The sequence below is a fragment of the Chlorocebus sabaeus genome, chromosome 20 (genome assembly GCF_047675955.1).
Source record: "Chlorocebus sabaeus isolate Y175 chromosome 20, mChlSab1.0.hap1, whole genome shotgun sequence".
Lineage (NCBI taxonomy): Eukaryota > Metazoa > Chordata > Mammalia > Primates > Cercopithecidae > Chlorocebus > Chlorocebus sabaeus.
Window position 1 is genome coordinate 70,252,778 of NC_132923.1, and position 24,021 is coordinate 70,276,798.

General features: G+C 38.7%; 1 protein-coding gene across 16 annotated transcripts in view; it reads right to left on the reverse strand.

Annotated features, from left to right (window-relative positions):
• SGIP1 (SH3GL interacting endocytic adaptor 1) overlaps positions 1 to 24,021 on the reverse strand; it is a 225,315-nt gene that overhangs the window by 104,559 nt on the left and 96,735 nt on the right. For 7 of the 16 annotated variants that reach the window (XM_073007221.1, XM_038001163.2, XM_038001234.2 and 4 more), the window contains exons 3-7: positions 22,845 to 22,869; positions 19,925 to 19,996; positions 16,105 to 16,161; positions 12,837 to 12,891; positions 11,951 to 12,126 (exon numbers count right to left, since the gene is read on the reverse strand). In XM_073007221.1, the coding sequence (XP_072863322.1) occupies positions 11,951 to 12,126; positions 12,837 to 12,891; positions 16,105 to 16,161; positions 19,925 to 19,996; positions 22,845 to 22,869 (385 nt within the window). The remainder of the gene's footprint in view (positions 1 to 11,950; positions 12,127 to 12,836; positions 12,892 to 16,104; positions 16,162 to 19,924; positions 19,997 to 22,844; positions 22,870 to 24,021) is intronic. The other 9 variants (XM_038001198.2, XM_073007225.1, XM_073007223.1 and 6 more) reach the window with 2 other exon arrangements.

The window sequence follows — 24,021 nt, forward strand, 5'->3', positions numbered from 1 at the left end:
ATGATAAAATTGTCTAACACCAATTAAGCAACACATGACTGTGTACTAATTAAATAAGGAAAGTATTTAGTATTTGAGAAGATGACAAATGCAATTTTAAAAAGTAGAGCAAATAAAAGGGTTCAGGAATTCCAGGGCAAAGGGCTTTGTGATTTTATATAAGGTGGTCAGGGTAGGCTTCCTTGAGAAAGTGACTGAGCAAACAGAGGAAGTTGGTGAGGCAGGTCACGACACAGTTATCTAGGGGAAGAGGGCTCCCAGGGAGCCAGGAAGGAGTAGAAGGAGAGGGAAGAATGGCAGATGTTCGTCTAGGGATGGGGGAATCTTGACAATGAGGCTCTTGACCACCATGGAGATTCTGGCTTTACTCTGCTCCAGTGCAGCTCATTGCTGTTACTTATCAGGAGTTCTGAGGTGTGGACATTTAGTGACTGTTGGTGTTGAGAAGAGGCATGGATGAAAAAATATCAGAAAATACCTGGTTATGATATGTGCTGCCATTTGTCATTCCTCTTTGGAAACTCATTTTGATTCCCCGTGTGCCGTGTTTAAAAAATAATGAAATTAAGATGGGCTTCAAATAGATTACAAAGTGGAAAGGCATTTTGGTTGGGCAAAACACACTGAGGTTGGTCCATCCGCCTTCTCTCTCTGTTGCCCGCATCGGGACAGGCAGCCAGACTGGCAGCCATGGCTCTGCATCTCTTCTGTGCTGGCCGCTGTTTCAAGCTGCAGCTCCAAGGTCCATGGGCAGTTAGAGGCTGTCCTTTAGACAGATGTTAAGTTGGAAGGAAATATCACCTTCATTCTGTTTAGAAATGAAATTCTCCCCAGTCTTTGAGGAAAAAATTTTTTGACATAATTAATGTGAGTGATTCATACTCTAAGATTTTTTTTCTAAAACAATAAAAAGTACATTTACTGCTGTAGACTGCTGCCACTAAAATGAAATCTCGTTCAGAGGGCAAAGGGATAGATTTTTTTTTCTTATACTGTTACGCTTATTTATACTATTATTCACATATTTTTAGAAACTCCTTAGTAAAAAAATAAGTATAATTGTATAAGAAAGGTAATCATTGATACGTGACCTTCAAGGTTGAAGGCAACTAAGTGACTGAAAACCTCAGGCTTTAGATGAGAAAACGATTTCACTGGATGTGCACTAGGACTCACAGAAAAGAACACATTAATAAACTTTTTAAAAGAACCTACGCATTGTAGATGAATAAACAGGAAACGATTACTCTTGTTGTTCACCCATCAAGTAGTGGAAAAGGAAACTTGGTTAAATTGAAGAGGAAAAGATCAAAGGAACTGAGAACCATAAATTTGCTCTGTTTTTAAATAATGCGAGTAACGTAAGTTGCATTATAGCAGAGCTAGATACGGCATACATTTTATGTAACGCCCCGTGGTGCATCCGTCCACCCAGACAATCAACAAGTATTTTCTAAGTACCTGCTATGTGTCATTCACTGCTGTGGGCCCTAGAGAAAATGCCTCCTTAGGGAAAAAGTAGACAACCTACAAACTCTGGGTGCAGGATTAGTTGTTAGAAACCCAACATTCAGTAAACGGTTCACAAAGTAGGCTTCCGTTAAAAACTTATTTTCAAAATTGATTGCTTCTTTATAGAGCACATTCTACCCTGATTATGGCCCTTAGCTAATCAAAATAGTTTTAAATTCTAAATGCTACTAACATTTAAAATCAAGGCAGACCTTAAAGATATAAAAGTTAGCCTATTTTGATTACAATTAACATTATAATAAAAAGCATATAATTCAATAATTTGCTACTTCTACTGAGGCCATCCTAATATTTTATACGATGTGTCAACATTGTGAGTACATAGCCTTATTCAATTAAATTTTGAGTTGGTTACAGAAATTGAGTGTTTGTGATCTCCAACCATAGTGATCATGTTTCCAGAACCCTCAAATCAGGTCAGCTTGCCTGAGACAGTATAACACGATGTAGGAATTGTGTTTATGTAAGAAAAATCTAACCCTTACATTTACTCAGAAGGTACAATCAACATTAATTGGAGAAATCATGACAAAGGCACTCCAGGTTGAATAGTGAATATTCATACAGCTCAGGATTTCTTTTTACCAGAGTAAGTGGGCATGAAAGGTGTGGATTTTAAATGTCAGGAAATGGAAGCAACAGAAAAATTCCTAGGAAAAAAAATTAGTAATGAAGGAATGAAAAAACAGTATCAGATACAAAACTAATTCTTCTGCATACAGTACATGATTTATTACAATGTTGAGAAGAAAAAAGAAAGTTTCCACCTGTTTTCCCATCTATCCTCTATAAGTCCTGGAAAAAACAAAAGGTGCATCTCATATGCTAACTCTAGCTGATTTTGGTCCAGCTGCCTGCAGGTCTGTCTAGAGGGGCTGGCTTCTCAACCTGTATCTGGGATTTAGTGGCAATATCTGTTGAAGATTTGGGGATGGAGTGGCAGTTTATATGCCCCATGTTTGATACCCCTGGTCTAGACCAATCAAAATCACGTTTACCCTACGAAGCTTTCCTTGACGAGTAGAATGCAAGCTGAACTTCTGCCTTCTAATTCCCTGCATAAGAGTTCTGGGCTGAGTGCCTAGCACCAGAATGCATGCAATCTTTAGCCTCTCCTTGCACTGTGCACTGTTTCTACCAGGAGAGAATGCTGGTGTGTAGGAGACTGGAGCTCACCTCCTCCACTGATGACTCTTTGTTTTCACTGAACTCAATGGGGTTCTGAACCTTCTGCCAAAGTGAGGACAGGAAAGGGGGTGGTGTTACCAAGCAGCAGCAAATTCATGGATTTTTGCTCTCTGGCAGGCTAATTTGGGGGTGGAAGGGTGGGTGGGCCACATGGAACAGGCAAACAACACCAGACTGTCTCCAGTTCAAAGCTATTTCCCCCTCCTCATATTTTTTGGTTAAATAGTTATGCGTTGCAAATCTCCAGGATGAAGATTAAACTAATTGTTCCTTCATGGCTCAATGTCAGATTCTTTATTTCACTGTATCACTTACTTTCCAGAGGAAGGGAGAAGGCACTAGCCTACATGCCAGGGCAGGTCAGCTCCTGCTCTCACATCATTTCTCTCAACCCTTGTGACTTTGCTCAAGTCCTCGCTCACTATTTTTATTTTCCTTCTGCTTCCTACAAGTCTCTGAACTTAAGGAAAAGGAAAGCAAAGCTGAGAAGGTGATTGATATTTAATGGCGCCTTTTCTGGGAGACAGCACTGAACTTGGTATTGTACAATATTTTCTCCTGTCATAAGAAGGTAGACACATTTTTCCCATTTTACAGACATGGCATCTGAAGCTCAGAGTTAAGGAATGTGCCTATGGTCACATAGATAATAAGATACATACTCAAAAACCTGTGTTCGTTCTATTTATCCTTGTCTCTTGACCTTTCTATGCTGGTTTCTCTGTAAAATGAGGCTATCAACTACCTCCCAGATGGCTTAATAGTGCTTCTGCTCATTTCATCCTTTTGATCATGACTGGGCATTTATAAAACACATAGCATTATTATAATGTGCCATTGACATAAAAAGTGCTTGCCGACTGATTAATTGATTAGGGGAACTGAAATAAATGAGTCATATAAAAACAACATCATTCCTTAACATTGAAAACAAAAGTGCATACAATCTGGATATATAATCAGATAATTTCAATAAATGAGAAATCACGTGTCACACAGCAGCGTTTAAGCCTGACCTGCCAAGGTATCAACTCAACCTCGCTCTCCTGTCACATGGTACAATATATGAAGTGCTGTACTGTAGAAGAGAGTCTGTGTGGATGGACTCACTGGGGAGAAAGTCTATGAGGTGGGCCCTTTGTGCTGGGATCTATATCCTTCCAAAGGTTTTTTTCATGTGAGCATTCAGAAATTGTATGTAAAATAGTTTGAATGAGCTAGTGAACTTTTTTCCTAGAAAGAGAGCCAATAGCTTTCATCAAAACTAGTGTAATACAGTTGTTAAGAGTTCTCAATTAGAAACTGAACTTTCTGGGTTTAAATCCCAGCAACTTCACTTACTAGCTGTGATGCCTCGAGTGAGTTAATAAATCCCTGAATGTCTCAATTTTCTCATCTGTAAAGTGGGGATAATAATAGTACTGATCTCACAGAGTTGTTGGGAGGATGAATGAATTCATGTATGTGAAGCATCTGACACACAGAATTTGTGTTCACAGCTGCCACTACCAAATTCATGACCATGACAAGTTCTCAAAGTCATCAATGATCTTAAAGATGACTTTGGTATTTTATTGCTATTCTGATTAATAATAGCTATTATTTACTAAGCACTTCTTCTAGACCTTACATAAATTTCCTTACAAAGTACTAAGCACCTTATATGCATTACTTCCTTAATTCTTACAAATATCCTCTGAAGTGGGCAGTATTATTAATCTTATTTTACACTCGATTAAGCCTTGACTGAAGCTTAAAGTGTTAAGTAATTTGCTCAGGGCTACATGGATAATAAATGCAAAGCCAGAATGACTTATTCCAGAGCACAATTTCTTAATCAGTAATGAACAAAATCCTTGTAGTTAAAAGACACCTTCTCAAGGTAAGCCAGAAGGGATTATTGGCTCACCAAAAAACAAAATAAAGGAATCCATGGCAGCATAAAAGATCACATCAAGGATTAAACCATGGCATTTGTCTTCTCACCTCCACAAAAGCCATGGGAGCCACAGGTTTTAAGGTACCCGGCAAGCACAGCACATATGCAGATGTGTCACACAGTGCTCCGGGTGGGATTTGGAAGGAATGGAGACATCCATATCTGAGATTCTAGGAAGGGTGAGCAAGCCGGGAGACCTGGAAATGGAGGCCAGAGGAATGTGGGCTGCAGAAGACCACATCTTCAATCAGGAAACTGAAGTGAAGACAGGCAAGGGCTTGAACCACAAGAAACATTTCAGCTTCTGGTTGCTGCTAGATGTTGTTTTCTCAGACTGTTCAATATTTCTGGCATTAGCTCTCAGTGCCTGCTGCATGGAGGGTGCTCAACATATATTTGGTGAAATGATTTGAAGGGGGAGTTAGAAACAAAGTCAATTATCCATGATGCACAATGAAGTGTGCCATTGTGAATGTTAGCCTTCAATAGGTCTCCCAAAGAAGTACCATATGTATGCAGGGGATGTTGGTGGTACTCAAAACAATTTAGGGATGCTTCCTTCTGGAATTATCTGCAAAACCAGTTCATAGGCATCACAAAAAATTCACACACTTTCCCAGCTTGATGCCTAGGGTAATTAATGTGTAATTAATTACTGGTCTTGGTTCTAAATTACTTTTGGAAATTTGAATTATTTATCACTATTTTTTTTTTTTTTTTTTTTTTTTTTTTTTTTTTTTTGTGAGATGGAGTCTCGCTCTGTCGCCCAGGCTGGAGTGCAGTGGCCGGATCTCAGCTCACTGCAAGCTCTGCCTCCCAGGTTTACGCCATTCTCCTGCCTCAGCCTCCCGAGTAGCTGGGACTACAGGCGTCCACCACCTCGCCTGGCTAGTTTTTGTATTTTTTTTTTCACTATTAATGATATTCTTTAAAATGTGCTCTAGCATCTATAGCAATGAGACAATCTTTACATGTAGCTTCTATTATGAGTACTTGACATACATTAAATCATTCAACCCTCAAAATAGCCCAATGAAGTAGGTATGGGAGTCACTCCATTAATAGACGAAGAAACCAAGGCACTGGGTTTGCAACATACCAAACGTCATCAACTAAAAGGAGGTAGAACCCACTTGTTTGAGTAATTGGGACATCATTGGAATAAGCCTCATTTCTATTTCCCTCAAATTATCTTAAAGGGAATTGTATCCAATTCAATTCAATTGTATGTTGAATTCTGACTTTTGTGTGTGTGTGTGTGTGTGTGTGTGTGTGTGTGTCTGTGTATGTGTGTGTGAAGGCATATTTCCTTATAATTCATTCCTGCACTGATTATTTTATTTAGCCTTCTTCAAAAAATTACTTTACTCTTTAAGAACAAAGCCATTTCTTGTATGATATGATGGAGATTTGCTTCTACCCTAAATGTAGGGAGTGCGGTGTAAAGCAAGCAAACTACTGTTCGTGTTGCACCTGTCTCTATCTCCTCCTTTAGGGAGAATGGTCTTTACACTGCACTAGCAGAAAGAGATGACCGCGGCAACAACCACCCTGTAAGGTAGCTGTTTGTTCTATTTCAGACAGAAAGAAACCGAGACTTTCACTGAGGTTTAAGTACCTTACCTAAGCAGTACTGCTAGCAAGAGGCTGCGGTCAGGGCTGTCACTTTTCCCACTGTACCTCAGTTCCTTCAGGGAGTATATACAAAGTTTCTATTTGTGTTTAAAGAAAAATCAACCACAATTGTCCAAAATGGAGAAAACTAACTTAAAAGTAGTTCCTCTAAAAGGCGGATCCGATTTGGCTCAGAATTAAAGTCTGATACAGGCAAGAGAACTCCAAGCTGCTTTAACTGAATTCTAACCTCGAGATGTAGATACATTCTAATCCAGGACACGAAAACACAGTATGCTTTTAGGTTAGGAGGCTGAACATGGGGAAGCAGAGCATGACCCTTGAAAAAGGAGAAGTGTTTTTTAAAAAAGAATCCAGGTTAAGTAATGAAGAAACAAACAATTGCAGAGTACCAATTACACATCATGTACTGTTATTAGGATCTTCTGCACAAAAAGTCCTTAAGGATTCTTATCATCCTTCCTTTACAGTGGCAGAAATGGGGGATCAGAACAGTTATGGGGCTTGTCTAAGGTTACACAGGCAGAAAGTGGTCGACTTGGGCTGGGACCCAGGACAATCTGAATCCATGTGACATGTGCTTTCTGTTACTACACACCTGCTTGTGATTAATCCAAAATTCTAGAACAAAATATTTAAACAGATGGCCAGAAAGCACTTGGAAAAGAAGGTGATAACCCTAGGTGCCAGCGCAAAGAAACAGGGCAAACTGAACCTATCACTCTCCCTGATAGGGTTTCTGGCCTGGTAGATCCAGGCAAGGCCATAGACACCCCAGGTCTCTCAAATACAGTATTGTTTTGAAAAAATGAATGAAAATATGTGCCCAGGATTAGGGCACAGTTAGGAGAATCATTGTGTGGTGAACAAAGGAGGCTGAAGGGTGTTATTAGTGGATGGTTGTAAAACTGGAAGGTGGTGACATGCCACGGTTCTCTGTCCTTGGCCTGGTCCCATTCACGTATTTGTTCACTCACTCACTCACTCACTTACAAGCATTAATTGAATGGCAATGATATACTAGGGCTTACGTCAAGAACAGGGAATTTGGGATGGACACCAAAATGTGCCATGCAGAATCTTCTTCAGAAGGGTTCCTTGCACCAGCTGCTGGAAGGGCTATCGGCAGCCTTCAATTGTCAGTACCTCAGGATCTGCCTCAACTGCAGAGAGCTACCTAACCCAAGGGCATGCCCCTTCCTAGTGTGGCCCACATCAGAGCACTGATTGATTGAGCAGTATCAAGGTTATTCATCTTAGCCAAACTCACACTAACTCTGAAGGCTCCTACTAGTTCCCGAGTTTCCCTGGGATCAGCTCAGACTGTTGCTGGTTGTGTAAAAAAGCTCAACTTCTCCCTTTGCCCGCCCCACACCACAGGTATTAAGTCTAAGGTCACTCCTTAATAAACATCCTGCACACTAAACTTGGAGTTGGAGTCATTCTGCTTCATGGAAAACTCACTGGTAAAAGAAGGGGCTTTACCCTTTGTTCATCCTTTAAAGAGTACAACTACAATCAAGGACAAAATTACATATTTGGTTTAATAAAAGGAAGATTTTTCTTTCAACAGTAGAACAGCCTGCCTCAAAAAACAGTGAACCTGCATAAGCAGAGGGACACTGTACTGTTGTTGGAGTGTCTCTGTTCACCCTGCTGTTAGCTAACAAGCAGCACAGTATCACTAGTATTTATAAATTAGTGATTAGAAAATTATTTTAGAACATTCTGGATTCAATAGGCACTGGAAATAATTTTAAACATATATGGGAAGAAATCCCATTTCCTAATGAACTCCCTGAAATAATTCAAGATTACTTAATTCTAACCTTAAGATGCAGATACAATATAATTCAGGACATAGTGGCAGAAACTAACTGTTAAAGTCCACCAATAGCCATTTGTTCTTTTGTCTTTTAGTACTAAAACCCTGAACGTTAGCTGGCTACATGTTTATCTAGCAAAACACTACATTTTCCATACTCCCTTGCAGCGAATGTGTCCATGTGATTAAACTGTGGTAGTGGGATCTGGGTGGTAGTGATACGTGCAACTACTGAGTTAAACTCTTAAAGAAAACCTCTTTCTTTTTATTTCTTCTTTCCTCCATCCCAAGGCTGGTATATGGAAGTACTTGTGGTGGTAAGGCAGCAGTGCCACTCTAGGAAAGGGGAAGCAATAATGCAGAAAATTCCTGGGTTTTTGAGTGACCACTGGAGTAAGACTCTTTTACCTCTGGACTGCCTATCAGCTTTGACTTCTATGTGGGAGAGAAAGAAACCACCTATTTAGTTTAAGCCATTATTATTTTGGTCTCTGTTAAAACAACTTAGCAAATATTCTAACTTACACAGATGCCAAATCAACCTCTCAAACCTGGGTGATGTTCATTCTTTGCCCTGTAAGCATGGTATCTTATCAGCAGACTGGAACATGATAAGAATAAGAACTATTACCTTTACCTGTGAGTTAACTCCTGTATTATCCTTCTGCCTTTTTGGTGTTCTGCCCCATATTATATTTTATTTCTATATAAAAATCAAGGGCTAAGGCAAAATCTGGACTACAATTATGTTTATTTGTCTAACTATACAGTAGGATTGTTGCCAGCAATTAAAATCTTGATTTGTCTTGCTGCTGAGACTTTGTCTTGAGAAGTAATTTTCAGATAAGTTTATATTGTATATACACATAATTATATGATTCATTCATTTCTCCCATTTCATTCATTAATTTGACTGTCCAATTATATATAGCAAAACTATTCAAGTAAAAAAAAAACAATTCATGATAAAAGAGATCAAATTAGTTATAGTTCATGGATACATATTAACAAATAAATGAAAAGAATAAGTGAGGCACAACTTTATCTTAAAAACTTCAAAAGAAACATAAATCAGAAGTCCAACGTAAATCATTGTTAGGAATAATTTATTATTTGACATTTCCTCATTTCTATTAATGTGATGATTGATGCTTTTGTAGTATAAAAACCATAGCTTAAATAAAACATTCTGATATATCATTAACTGGTGTAGACCCTATTTCTTTTTTAGTACCTGAAGAAAATATAGATGTATAATTGTCTGCTCTTTGGGCTGGAAACATGTAAAGTCCAAAATCATTGTCATTTTTATCATGGCACCAGCTGGATTTCAGGTTATTTCTACTTATCTGGCTCTAGAGAGGAAGTGCTGCATATGTCATTTATAAAATATATGTACATGATTGGGCGCGGTGGCTCATGCCTGTAATCCTAGCACTTTGGGAGGCCGAGATGGAGGATCACCTGAGGTCAGGAGTTCGAGATCAGCCTGGCCAATGTGGTGAAACATTGTCTCTACTGAAAATACAAAAAGTAGCCAGGCATGGTGGTGAATGCCTGTAATCCCATCTACTTGGGAGGCTGAGGCTGGAGAATCGCTTGAACCCGGGAGGTGGAGGTTGCAGTGAGCAGAGATTGTACCATTGCTCTCCAGCCTGAGCAACAGAACAAGACTCTGTCTAAACAACAACAACAACAACACCACCACCACCACTATCTATATCTATATCTATCCGTATCTACACATGGGTTATCAAGGAGAGGGCAAGGATTCTAAAGCCAAGAATATGTTTTCAGTTACAAACTCTCTTTAAACTTATGTGCACCCAGAAACATGCTCACCTTTTCCTAAGGTAATGACAACAGCTCACTCTTCCACACCAAGTATGAAAAATTATAAATATTTAGGAATCACAGAAATAGGAGATCCAGATTCTCACATCATAGAGAACAAACTGGAGGTGTGGGTGCTGGGAACAGGAGCTGAGGGTCCCTTGGTCTGTGGTGTTGTTGATTTGCAGAAACAGAGTAACTCCGAGGTCACTCTCTCTGGGTGTCTCCATCTAGTTTTCACTCTGCTTCCCTTAACACTTTTTCATCAGAATCTTAACCACACCATGTCAATGTATTTCCTTAAAAATAGATGTTGCAAAGAGCTCAGGGTAAACCACTTTTTGCTGCATCCTCAGCAATGTATCTGGTTGGAGGAATAGCTACCAGATAACTTAGCCATGCATTTTCTATTCAACAGAGGGAATCTCTTCTTTCCTGGATTCAGCTACATTCCGGCAAACATCCACTATGTTTCTGGGACTGTGCCAGTACATTTGCTTTCACATAAATTTCTTCACTTAATCCTCTGAACTTGCCTTCTTTTACTTACCCCATGTACCTTCCAAAGGGCCAGTTTATTACACAGAGAATAAACTCAAGAGAAGTGAATAAAATAAACTGCACAGACATGGCTATAAACTGGTTTTAGACACTTAAGGAGATTTTTAGTAAAAAATATTATTCAGTAAGTGAAAAATAATTTGAAAGATGCCACTGAAAAGTGAAAGAGTGTGCATTTAAAATACCACCGTTACTAGAACTCACAGGCCAATATGTAACTGTAAAATCTGCACCTTCCATTGTAGAAGGAAAAGAAAACTAATACATTTCATGCTTCCCTTTTCAAGAAGACATCTTAAAGTAGCAGGGGAGTATATGATTAAAAATTACTTTAAATATTGTTTACTGGGGTTAGTTACTCTTAGCAATCATTTTGGTTGTCACCAACAGCAGCGATCAGGTCCGTTACAAGCATTAAACACTAAAGAAAGCATCATGAAAGTCATTTTTCATCCCAGTGAGGCAAAAGTTTATTCTCAAAAGATGGATGATTACAACTCATTTAGAAAGGTTAGTTGAGATGTTTCCTGAAGCATCTTGAAAATGGTTCAGCGTTTATTAACTGCCCTGTTCAAGGGGAATGCTGTACAGAGATCTCATCTCTCTAAAGAAGATGCCAAGAACATATTAGCTGCCAGTTTGAGAGCCGTCATCTGTTCCTCACAACCATTTTTAGAAAACAATGGTGGCATTTATCAAACAGAGAAAAGACTGTAAATGTTGGAACCCAGAATTCAGCAATTAAAGAAATTTAGTAGCTGGGAATTGGGGAATGGAAGCGCAAATTGTGCAAAAATACCTCTTTTTTAACCCCAAGTCTTAGTTTGTCTACAGGAAAATACTTATTTGAATAATATAAATAGAACGATTACTCATATCTGAGGTACCTTGAAGATGAGATTATTTAAGTCAACTTGATAATACAATAGAATGAAGGATATAAGTCTTAAATTCGATTTAGACTACGATTTTGATTAATTTTTGGTTTTAGAGCATAGCAATACAAAAAATAACCAGTTTCCTTCCATGTATTTTTATGTGGTATATCATAGAAAAGGAAACTAAGATGGGTTTTTAAAAATCACTGTTAGCAAATCTGTGAACTTCATGTTGCTTCTAGTTGCTAAGTCTTCATGAAAGATAAGTCTGGATAATGTTTTTATTATTTTTTCTTTTTAAAATGCTTGCAGGAAAATAAGTCAAAAGAAAATGTGGTTCCATGCGTTTTTCACCATTTTGAAAAGCACAAGGACTGCAATATAAAAAGTACAACTTTCTCAAGCTAGAATGAGCTTCTTAAGGTCTATAGAATTCATTATATGGTGACCATATGCAGGCTTCAATTTAAGAAGTTTCTGATTGACTTAATGCATACAGGCAGAACATAGCTCTGTTCAATCTCACTGAAGTTCAACACACACACACACAACACTCACCACTGGTGATGGGGAAAGTGCGATGTTGCCTATTGATGCCTTCAATTCATCTACAGTTGCAGCATTCTTAAGAATGTCTTTAGATTGCAATGGTTTAATCTTGATATTAAATTTCTTATGTGATTCTTCTTCTTCTTCCGATTCACTCGAAGAATAAAAGTGCTTTCCTTTGGTAGGTAGAACACAGTTAAAGATACATAACTCTTTCTTCTACTAGGAGGCAACCACTCTAAGACAAGAGTGTTTGCATATAGAGACAGCAAAAGTATCCTTAGATGGCAGAAAATCAAAGCAAAACATACAAAAGTAAAGGAGGAAAGGGTTAGAACTTATTCACCTTTCCTCAGAACATGATCAAGGATGGTGAATTTCACGAAGCAATGGTTCTAATATTCTACATTTTTGCAGCGGTCGGCCATTTGTTGTGTCATACTCTGCATACACAGACAAGCACATGTGAGCTGACTCATCTAGAGAGAGAGGAAGGCTGCTTTACAGATGATCCACGAGGAGTTTTAAATGCATCAGTGTGACATGCTTTGCCCAGGGATGAATTGTAGGGAGAGGACAGTAAGAACTATTTTCTAGTCGCTATAAAGGACAGTCATATCAGGGATTAGCAGACAGCCCAGTACCCACCATTTCCACAGTTGTTTTTCCAGCACATTTTTCTCTTTTTCCTCTCTCTTTTCTACGAATAGATTAAGGCAAAATGCCTGCTTGCTAGAGCTCAGGCTGTTCTCAGTGCCGTTTATTCATCTCTAATATTAAGGATAACAGGACTTGTGAAGATTAGGTTATTTCGTTACTTTTTTAAAACCTGAATTTATCTTACTGTTTCTTGAGAGTGCATGAAAATTAGAATAAAAAAATAAAGAAAGGATATAGCCGGGTTCCTCGGGTCTGATGCTGTAGCCTTCTTCATCCAGCTCAGGTGAGTTCTATAAAACACAAGTGCATATGAAGTAATTATTATCCTAACAGTGATCAAGAAATTATTTTTTTTCTAGAGTCTTCTATTTAAGGATATAGAAAAGTCTTTTCTTTTAGGAGATGGAGCTTCTAACTTTTGGAAGTGAATTCTGAGCAATATGTTTAGATATTTACTCAAGGACACTTGGAGAATCCTCCTACTGCGAAAATAAACGAGGAGGAATCAACTGTCAGTGAAAGAAAGCATTCAAACAGAATTTAACATTCATTTCCTGTAAGCCAAGGACTGTGCTAAGCAACATGGGTGATAAGAAATGCAGATTACTTGTCCTCAGGGAAATTGAAATGTGTTTTGGTAGGAAAAAATTAAAAAGAAAATATAAAACACAAAACACCTGTGTTAGGGTTTAAGGAAGAGGAAATTAGTGAGGTTTAAAAGAATCAGAGAGGTCTTTATGGCTCTTTCAGGACAGACAGGAGAGGGCAGAGTGGGAGCTCCTTCTAGATGGTAAGAAAGAGCCTGTTCAGAGACACCAAGATGGGAGCAGACACTGGGTGACTCAGATGGGGAAACAGAGGGGAAACAGCAACGGTGACATGGCTAGAGAAGAAGCTGCACAGCGGGAGATGGGGAGATGAGAGTATGGAGGCCAAGAGGCCAGGGGAAGAGTTTGGACTTGAGGTAGCTACTGCAGCTTCTCAGCTAGGGCGGGGCATACTGAAAGCAGGATCTTAAGGAGTTCTGGAAGTATGTTCCAGGATAGCCTTGGGGCAGAAGAACTGGAGAAAGAAAAAATAATTCAAAACATGTGCATCCTTTCAGGCAAGATGTGCTAAGGACATGGATCGAGTTATCAGTGGGATGGGATAACTCAAGGATATTTGAAAGGATGGATTGTTGGTTCTTGGTAACAGATCAGTCATAGGAGAAAAAGCAGAGGGAAGGTTAAAGAGGAATCCAAGATTTCTACCCTCAAATTGTGGGAGAGTGCTGGTTCTCCAAGTTGAACTAATTCTAACAGCAGACAACTAACATTTTTTGGAAAGAAGCAGAAAACAGAAAAAGGCAGTTTGTACTGTTGGGATTAGAATGATAGTATTTGGATTCTTACTACATGGTAAGCATTGTGACCCATACTTTACTTCACTGAACCGCATAACAAACATGTGTGAAAAGAATTATCCCATTTATCAAGGGGGGAAATAAGAGAAATCAGACACCATTTCTCAAGGAAACACACCCAGCAAATGTCAGATCTAGGTTTTGACCCCAGGTGTTTCAGACTATACCCTATGTCCTAGAGGGGAGGAAGATGAAGCATTTGTAGGTGGCCCTGTTGAAGTTGAGGTTGTAGGTCTGTCAGTGAGAGAAGGCAGAGTTGGAGAGTTAGTTTGGGAGTTAATAAAGCAGTAAAAGTGCCATAACCATGGAGAGAGAAAAAATTTTTTCCATACCATGGAAAAAATCCCATCAAACAAATTCATTTTTATTGTCTATATTTAAGATGTACAACACATTTTGATATGTATATACATAGTAAAATGACGACTACAGTTAAATTTACATTTCTGTTACCTTCTATAGTTGCCCTTTTTATGTGTGTGTGTATGATAAGAGCACCTAAACTGTTAGCAAATTTTTAGTACTTTAGATATCTAGACTTCATCTCACCTTACTGCAAATTTGTACTCTTTGAGCTACTTCTTCCATTTCCTCTCTCTTTCTGTCCCTGCTGACTACTTTTCTACTGTTTCTATGTATTTAACTTCTTTTTCTTTTTTTTTTCCTTCCTTCCTTCCTTCCTTCCTTCCTTCCTTCCTTCCTTCCTTCCTTCCTTCCTTCCTTCCTTCCTTCCTTTTCTTTCTTTCTTTCTTTCTTTCTTTCTTTCTTTCTTTCTTTCTTTCTTTCTTTCTTTCTTTCTTTCTTTCTTTCTTTTCTTTCTCTCTTTCTCTCTTTCTCTCTTTCTCTTTCTCTCTTTCTCTCTCTCTCTCTCTCTCTCTCTTTCTTTCTTTGTTTCTTTCTTTCTTTCTTTTTTGAGACAAAGTCTCTCTGTTTCGCTCAGGCTGGAGTGCAGTGGTGCAATCTCAGCTCACTGCAACCTCTGCTTCCCGGGTTCAAGCAATTCTCCTGCATCAGCCTCCCATATTTGACTTCTTTTTAGATTCTGCATATAAGCAAGATCATACGGTATTTTTCTTTCTGTGTCTGAAACTCACCATTTTTTTGAGCATTTATTGTGGTCTTCCTCTTTTCCTCCTTTCTCAGTTCTCAGAGGTGCTTTTACAAGTGTATTGAGGTCACTTACCTGCTAAAAACTGCCCCTGGCTTCTCACTGCATTTAGAATAAAAGCCAAGTGCCTCGGTGTAGCCAATAAGGCCCAGCAGGGCTGGCTCCTGCCCCCTCTCTAGCCTCGCATTTGTAATTATCTTCCACTGATCCCCTCTTAGCCACATGTTCTCTCCTTCCCAATGTTTGTGATTTGGGTGCTGCAAGCACTGTCTCATTTCAGAGACCTCATCAGTGCTGTTCCCTCTGCCTGCAATTCTCTTCCCCCAAATGTTCAGCCAGTTAGCCTCTATGTATATGTTAGGCCTTTGCTCAGAGGTCACATCCTCCCTGAAGCCTTTCCTGCCAAAATCAGGTTGACTTACCTCTATTCTCAAAACTTCTAAGAAGTAGAACCAGGGCTGAAACACCCAGATTTAATATTAGAAAAGCATTTTTTGAGCAAATACTACAGGCTAGGCAGGTTACTGAAATGTTTTGCAAATAATTAGCTCATTGAATTCTTGCCACAATGACACGCGGTCATTGACTTCTTTTTTGCTACCCGGTGAATAACTTCTCCAAGGCCACACACAGCTGATATGTGTAGGGGCTACATCAGGGGTGTCCAATCTTTTGGCTTCCCTAGGCCACACTGGAAGAAGAAGAATTATCTTGGGCCACACATAAAATACAGTAACGTTAACAATAGCTGATCAGCTAAAATAAATAAATAAATCACAAAAAATCTCATAAAGTTCGACAAGCTTGCACAAGATCTTAAACTCAGTTCTGACAGACTTTATTGCTCTTAGCCCCATCCTAACTAGGCTAGGCACTTCCTAATGACATGAAGAGCATTTCACTTATTTCTAAGTCCTATTATAAGAATTCCTCAACTCATTTTTAAGCTGTAAAATACTTAATAAAGAGAAACAACCTTCTGATACTCACATATCTTTCCCAATCAATTTCCGCGTAAAATCCATTTGGTGCCCCATTGCTTTTCTTCTGTAATAAAGTTGAAAATGAATTTAGAAGGAAAACATTTGAATGAAAACAAAGGAACAAAGAACATTGAACTCTTATCTGCATTTAGCAAGAGCTATCAAAATCCAGCACTGGAAAGACATATTAGAGCCGCTTATTAAGGAGCCACATTTATGTAACGGAATGGTAAATCTAGCTGCCGTGACACTGCATAAAAAGGCCTACGTACTTATTTCACAAAAGATTGTAGGATACTGAGGCACAGGGATATTAACGATGAACTGTTCAAATTTTATTCAATTACTGAAGAATTAGCAGCACCTTTATTATAATTGAATCCTCTAAACCTACAGGAGATAGAGCCGTGTATACATGTATTTTAAATGGAAACATTTTTACCTCCATGCTGCTATTATATACAATCAGTTACAACATATCCAAAGAGTACTCATCCAAGTCATTAATTAATCTTTTAGCATTTTAGCCCTGACTCAATTTTTTTGTAACTACTCCCTTGATAAAACATAGAGGAAGTCAGCTCCACATCAGTTTGTTCAACTCCTACTTATTAAAAATAATGTTTTTTAAATGAGTTTTCTTATCAAATTTTAAAAATAGAATTTGAGGATTAATGGTGGATTTTTGTCATTTGTGTGATCTGTGCCTCCGTGAGCACGCATCATTGCAAGTTGACTGGATGCCAGTACTACTCTTTTCTGATTATCTTAAAGTTTTCTTTGTCCCCTAGCACAGCCACGACACATGGCTACAAGCACTTGAGCAAAGATGTGGCATCACCCAAACAGCTATTGCCAAGATTTTCTATGTCTTGTGAGCAAAGGACACACACAAATCAGGTTGGTAATGGAGGGTTCATTCAACATTCTTATATTTAGCACATGGGACAAGGGTATGTCACTGCGCATAGCAGATCTCAGAACAACACACATCAAATGGTGACGCATGAGGTTTGGACACAGGATCTCTAATTTTGCAATAACAAATAAAGGCCACTTGAACTGCAATGTAAACAACTAATACCCAATTTGACAAACAGGTGGAGAAATAAGCTTTTTATGTGTGCACATAGGATCACTAGATAACCCAGAATAATCATCATCATTGAATAACAGTGAATGTTGACTAGGCATTCTATGGACTAGCAGGGCTTTGGCAAGGGTAAATAATGCACAAGAAATAGATACTGTGTTCATGCCCTCTGTCTTCCAATATACTACCACGGCACTAGAATTTACAATGATAAGAACTGGGCCATGCCTTGCCTCCACAGACCAGCATCCATGGACATAAGGTCTGTGACCATCTCCCTCTCTGTCCCACTCTTGACATAGATTATTTGTATGCAGACTACATCATTTTAATCTTCCCATATAATTGCCTTCATTGAATTAGTGCTTTGGTGGTATTTCTTCTACTTTGAACAAAGGTCTTTGTAAAACCTGTCATATCTACTCTGCCTGTGTATACCTTACAAAGCTACTGTTGAGAACTGGTCCATTACATAATGTGCCACTTAATACAAATGATTCTCTCATTTGGGTGTAGACAGGGCTCCTATTTTCTCTTTATCATATTTACTTTCTCTTTTAATTCCTGCTTTACCAATTTGTTTGTATATGACTTCTTTGCAAAATGCTCCACTCCTTCTTAGAAAGCATATATAACAAACAAGTTCAATATAGACATTTAATTTATATTGATAGGAGATCAAAAGGACTAAGCAGATTCCAGAGAAGTAAACTCATGAATTTTGTGATCTAGGATTGTTATTCAAAACCACAGATTAGATAAATTACTGAGTTCAAAATTTTCAAAGTTCTACAGTTTGCTTCCATGATAATCTCATCTTCGTAACTAAGGCCCTTAAAAACCAAGATGGCTTATATGTTCAGCTAAACAGTTTATATATATACACACACACACACACACACACATTTGTTTGTGTGTATGTATATATGTGTGTACATATACATACACACATATATATACATACACATGCATATATATAAAACATACACAGCTACCTACACACACACAGATAAATATATATATATGTATATTTGTTTTTCTTTCCTTCCTGACAACATATATCTAATATTGTAGAAAGAAAGGTGAGTTCTAAATCTGACAATCTAGGCAGAGTGAAAATTTCCCAGTTTGCATGAAAACCAAAGGAAGACTGAGATAAAAGGGAAGCAAAACTTGTAGAAATTTTTTCTTCAAAAATAGGGACACTTGAACAACAAATACTAAAAACAAACAACAAATCATAACAATACATTATTTTTCGTAGATATTCAACACACACACGCACACACACACACACACACACACACACACACGGCTTTATTAGAGGAATTTGGTCTCAGTTATGCCAGTGGATTATTACAAATATCTTTGGTTTTCCAAGTGGAAATTATCAAGTTAAAGCTAAGTCAGAGCCTGGATGGAATTCTTCTGGCCCAAACCCAAGAAAAAAACAATTCTTTGTTGGTTTAACCATTGAGAAAGGCACAACTGTAGTACTAGTAATAGTGAAGATAATGAGTCTACTGATTTTCAAATGGAAAACTTTCAAGAAGAAGAAGCAAGGAAGAATATCAGTTATGTGGGGAAACACCACTTAAAAACCAGGCTTAATAGTGAAAGAAGTATCAGTTATTTACCAACATATAAACAATAATTTTTCTCTTGGAACTGTAATTATATAGATTTTTACCTCTTCCTTTCTTTTGTATGTTTTAAAATTCAAAAATCCTACCTTTAGCAAAATAACTTTTATAACTTGAATATGACTATTATTTAAAGATAATTGAGGCTCACAGTGATGCTCATCATGTCTTCATAGGTATTTTACTTTGGTTAGCATGCATTATCTGTTCTTAGATAATATGATGGGCTAAATAGATAAATATAGTGACAGTTATGTTCAATCATACACTCATCAAAGTTCTCAATTTCCATTGGGAATGCCTCTGGTTTTCAAGGTCAGCTCATGGCCAGGTAATTATCCTTGGGTGGGGCATGTTAAAGGTACATGATGTACTGCCTAAATATTATCTTTTCTCCCCTGAGGTAAACTTGACTCACTTTGTAAATAATTCTATAGAACAGCACTGCCCAATAGAAATACCTGTGAAGATGGCAATGTTCTACCTGTGTGCTATCCACGATGGCAGCCACTAGCCACAAGTGGCTATGAAGTACTTGAAATGTGCCAAGTGCAACCAAGGAACTGAATTTTAATTAAATAGTCACATGTGGCTACCATAATGTACAATACAGCTATAGGTACCACAGAGTTTGGGCTAGGGTCAGCATCCCTGACTCAATGTTCTTTGGTCAAATACACTGGTTCCTACAGATCAAGTTTCTGCCAAATTCCTGATGTTATTGAGATAGTGCTTATCCTGAAATGACTACTCATTTTATGTGGTGATATTTCCTTTATGGCCAAAGGCTTCTTTATAGATAGTAGATTCTTTTTAAAATTTGAATTCCTGTCCTTTGTTGATGAAACAGGAAACACACACCTTTTATGTGTGATTACTCTTTAAAAGTACATTCAGATGTCAGTCCATAATATCTATATGGTTAATTTAAAAATTGGCCCCAGATATTCAAGAAGTAATTTGGAAATACCTAAGAGTTTTCTTAAATGGAGTAAACGAAAACTACTGTGTTTTCCAAATTTTAAATTGGGATTTTACTCACTGTTTTTAATAACCCTTTGGAAATTTTAAACTAAAATCTGTTTCCTTACCGAAACTTTTTTTCCTCCTTCACGCGCACACTCTGCTTTGCTATTGTAGGGTGGTTCGTGTGGGCTGGGCTGCTGGAATTGATTGTTTTCATGTAGAAAAAAGTGGTTAAAAGATCTGCTTGTTCTTCAAGACACATATAAAGAATTACATGGAGTCAGCAAACATACCATAGAAGAAACCATCTCTAGGCCAAATCATACGGCCTACCAATCTTGGCAGGGTTCCTTAAGGAAAGAGTGGACTTTGGGGCCCATAATGAGGCTCTATTCAGCAGGCCAGCTTGGTTAGGCCAAGAGAAGGAGGGAGGAGGAAGAAGATGTGTCCCAGGCAATAGGGACCATGTGGATCTATTTCTTATACAGCCAGCATTTAATTTACACATAGAGAACAGGCACAAGGACACACAAGAAGAGACGGAATAAAAATGTTTGTATTTCTAACCTAAGTGGGAAAAGTTCAGTTTAGCTTGGATCAAAGCCTTCCTGCGGGTCACCAATACATACAGCACACACAGCTGACAGCTCCAAATCTGTGCCCTTTCCTGCACACCTGTTCAGGGTGATAAAAAATGACCTTCTCACAGCAAGGGCTGTGCTCCAAGTTTATGTGTGGAGGGAAACTGGAACTGCTTAGAAAAAAGTTAGTTTGCCCTGCACAAATTAGAGTTTGTGTCTAGGTTAGGATGCATCGTCACACTTGGACACCATGACAGACAGCTCTGCCAGTGACGGGTACATTCAGCCAGTGGGGAGCAAGGCCCACCTTCATGCATGCAGCCCTGCCGCGAAGCCTCTATAGGTTAAACCTCAGAAGCATTGTCACCAGAGATGAGCTTCGTTGGATTTTGAGAAACTGGCATTAAATAAACAACAGTACATTAAAGTTTATGTTTACCAAGTAGTTTATAAACATTAGGTAGGTGCACCACCACCTGTAGTTTGTGGAACTACATTAATGAAACCACACATTTCAACACTTGACATTCAAAAGGCAATAATTTGAAAGCTATATCAGTTAAGCAAAAGTGGACTGGGTCTATAGAAACAAGGGCTGAAGAAATCAGTCTGAGTTTGAAGGAAAATCAGGTTGGTATCTCTGAGAACTGAATGCAGATAGAAACTCAGATAGCACTGGTTTCTAAGATTCAGTGACCGTAGTAAACGTGGAAAGCTTGGAGAACATTTCTAAATGGTAAAATCAGCAGCTGGCTAATAATGTCCAATTACCTATAAAGCCTGTTTCTGAGGAAGTGCATTTATTTTGAATGTAGCCTTTTCCGGAACAGGTCTGTGTTACTTTCTAAGAAGTCAAAATTAACTAATTTATCTTTCCTAATAATCACGATCAGTGATATTTATGGCATTTCTAATTAAGTAACCAAGTGGGCACGACTGCTAATAAAGAACTTCATATGATTTGGAATGGTGAAGGACTTGGGGAACTCAGGCATGAAGCCCTGCCCTGGGGGGATGCGTCCCCAGAATGACTGCTGGGTTCATTAATGCAGCACATACTCATCATTGCCTGCCACGTGTCAGCTGCTGTACCAGGTACCAGGGTGCACATTCTACCAGAGATTTAAACTGGTGCTGTTCAGAACACAGAGAATAGTGAGGCAGCAAGGGGCCTTAGAGACAATGAGCAGGGGTTTGGAGAAAGAAAATGAGGACAAGACTGAGAGTGGCACAGGTAGAGAAGCAAGAAACAGCAATCCAGTCTGGGAGCAGCGAGGATAGGAAGCAGAGTAGCTAACAGAGCTTTGCAAAGGTCAGAGGGGACCAGAGAACCCAGGGAGGGGACCAAGCCAGAAGCAAAGAAGAGACACAGAAGCAGAGAGTACCTGAGACAGAGTTAACGAGAGGGCTCTGAGCCAGAAGCAAGAGGTGAGGAGAAGCTGAGTCTTCTGGGTCTTTTTTTTCCCCTGCTGAATAGAGCCTTGATTATAGTGTTACCCAATGTCTGATCAATTTCAGTCTATTTTCTTAACATTTCATGGTGAGAACCACACGAAAGCAAAAGGCACCCCAAAGCTAAGAACCTTGAGTCAAGTGTGGAAGAAAAATTCCTGCTATAGCTGCAATTAACACCCCAGTTTAGGTATAATATTGTGAAGGGTGATTTAAGAAAATTTTTAACCATAAGGTTTATTTTAGTTCCCACTTCAGCCCAATGAGCCTAATGTAAGTCCATTTTTTTTTTTTTTTTCAGTAACAGCTGTTCTTTTGAACCTTCTGAATAGGCATCTGATTTAGATTTGAAGGAAGTCATTTTAGGAGTCGGTGCAGACTCCCATAAGCGCAACTCGGATAAATCTAAGCCTATGCACCACGGACTTCTTTAAAAAGCAAGAATTCTGGCGGCCAGCAAGGAGTCACAGCTAACTGTTAGATCTAAACCCAGTGGACACATTTTCCTCTTTCAGACTGTAAATTCAGGCTTAAGTGGTTTTCAAGACCATCTCCTACTTTTGAATTTAATATAGAAAATGTATCTGCAGCACAACTACTAAAGGGGAAAAGCTTCTTTCAATTTTCTTGGATCTCAGCTTCATTACAACTTTGTGGCCTCTGTCGGAGAAAAACATTCTCCCATAATGAACTTTTGCATCATTAAATTAGAAATGAAATAACAGTTGATGGGAGCAGCCCCTGCATGAACTGTCTGGCTTGCGACTCACCATCTGTTTGCCTGCCTGCTCTGGGGCAGGGTTTTAGGTAAATGCCATAAATAAATCTAGCTTGACCAAGACTACATTTATGTCCCATGCAATTAATATAGAAAATTACAATAGTAAGAGGTCTAAAAAGTCATTCAAGGTATTTTTTTCCATACAGGAAAAAAAAAATGGGGCTTTGAGAAATTTAAACACAGCATATATTGAAGCACAAACTCAGTAAAAATGGTTATTTAAATACTTACAATTCCATCTCTATCTGGTGAACCTCTGTAACAAAAAGAAATTGATAGCTATTATGCTAAGGAATCATTCTTGCCACATAGACTAAAGTACAACAGTAAGAACCATTAACCACTACCCTCCCATTCCCCAGCATTCCCGCCCTGGTAAACCTGGCTAATGAAAACTAAATCAAAACAAATTGGTTGAGTGATATTTAAGTGTGGGGTATGTGTATGTGGGAAGGAAATTCTCATTAAAAAATTGGAGCCCAAAGCCACAAGTGGGTAGGGTAGTGCCTTGGTTCATTTTTGAGAGGAGAGTTTATTAAAGAGATTCCACTCTAGCTGGCTCCATTAAAACTATCATGAGGCAAGTAAACCAATGTGCTGTCTCACCTGTGTATTTTTAAGAGATGGGGTCTTGCTATGTTGCCCAGGCTGGAGTGCAGTGGCTATTCACAGGCACAATCAAAAGCATACTACAGCCTTGAACTGCTGGGCTCCAGTGAACCTCTGCTCCAGCCTCCTGAGAAGCTGGGATTGCAGGAGAATCACTGAGCCCAGCCCTTTTATCTTTGCTTCTGTGAATGGTCCTGAATTGCCTCCTACATGAGAAAGCTTCTGTGGTATTTTTCAACTTTATTTTGAGAATTGGTACTTTCCTCCGTATTTCTATGTTTACTTCTCCTTCCATTATAGAAGAGCAGGAAATGGAGAACAACATTTTGCTAAATGGCTCCTTCTGATAACTAAAGCCCAGGGCAGCTATTCTATGGAGGCACTATGCTGCAGTGGTCAAGAGCAAGGGCTTTTGAGTAAGATGAAGCTGGGTGTCCAAATAGTTCTGTGACCTTGAACACTTAACCTCTCTAAGCCAGTTTAAATAAGGTAATATAGAGAGAACTTACAATAGTTCCTGACACATGGTATTCAAAACTGTGAGTTGCTTATAATTCCTTTTCTCTTCCAAGATTTCTCTTCACTAGGAACACGAAACTGCCCACTTGCAGCCACACTGGACTTTAGAGTATTAGAGGTATTTTGGAAAACTGGATTAGAGGAGCAGACGGAGAAACTAGAAGGTAGCCATTGTAATTTTATAACTTCCCATTTTAATTCAGTTTTTAAGAGGCTAAAAAATACAGGGATACTTATTACGCTTGGAAAGGGACCTTCATTATTTGGAAGAAAACCTTAA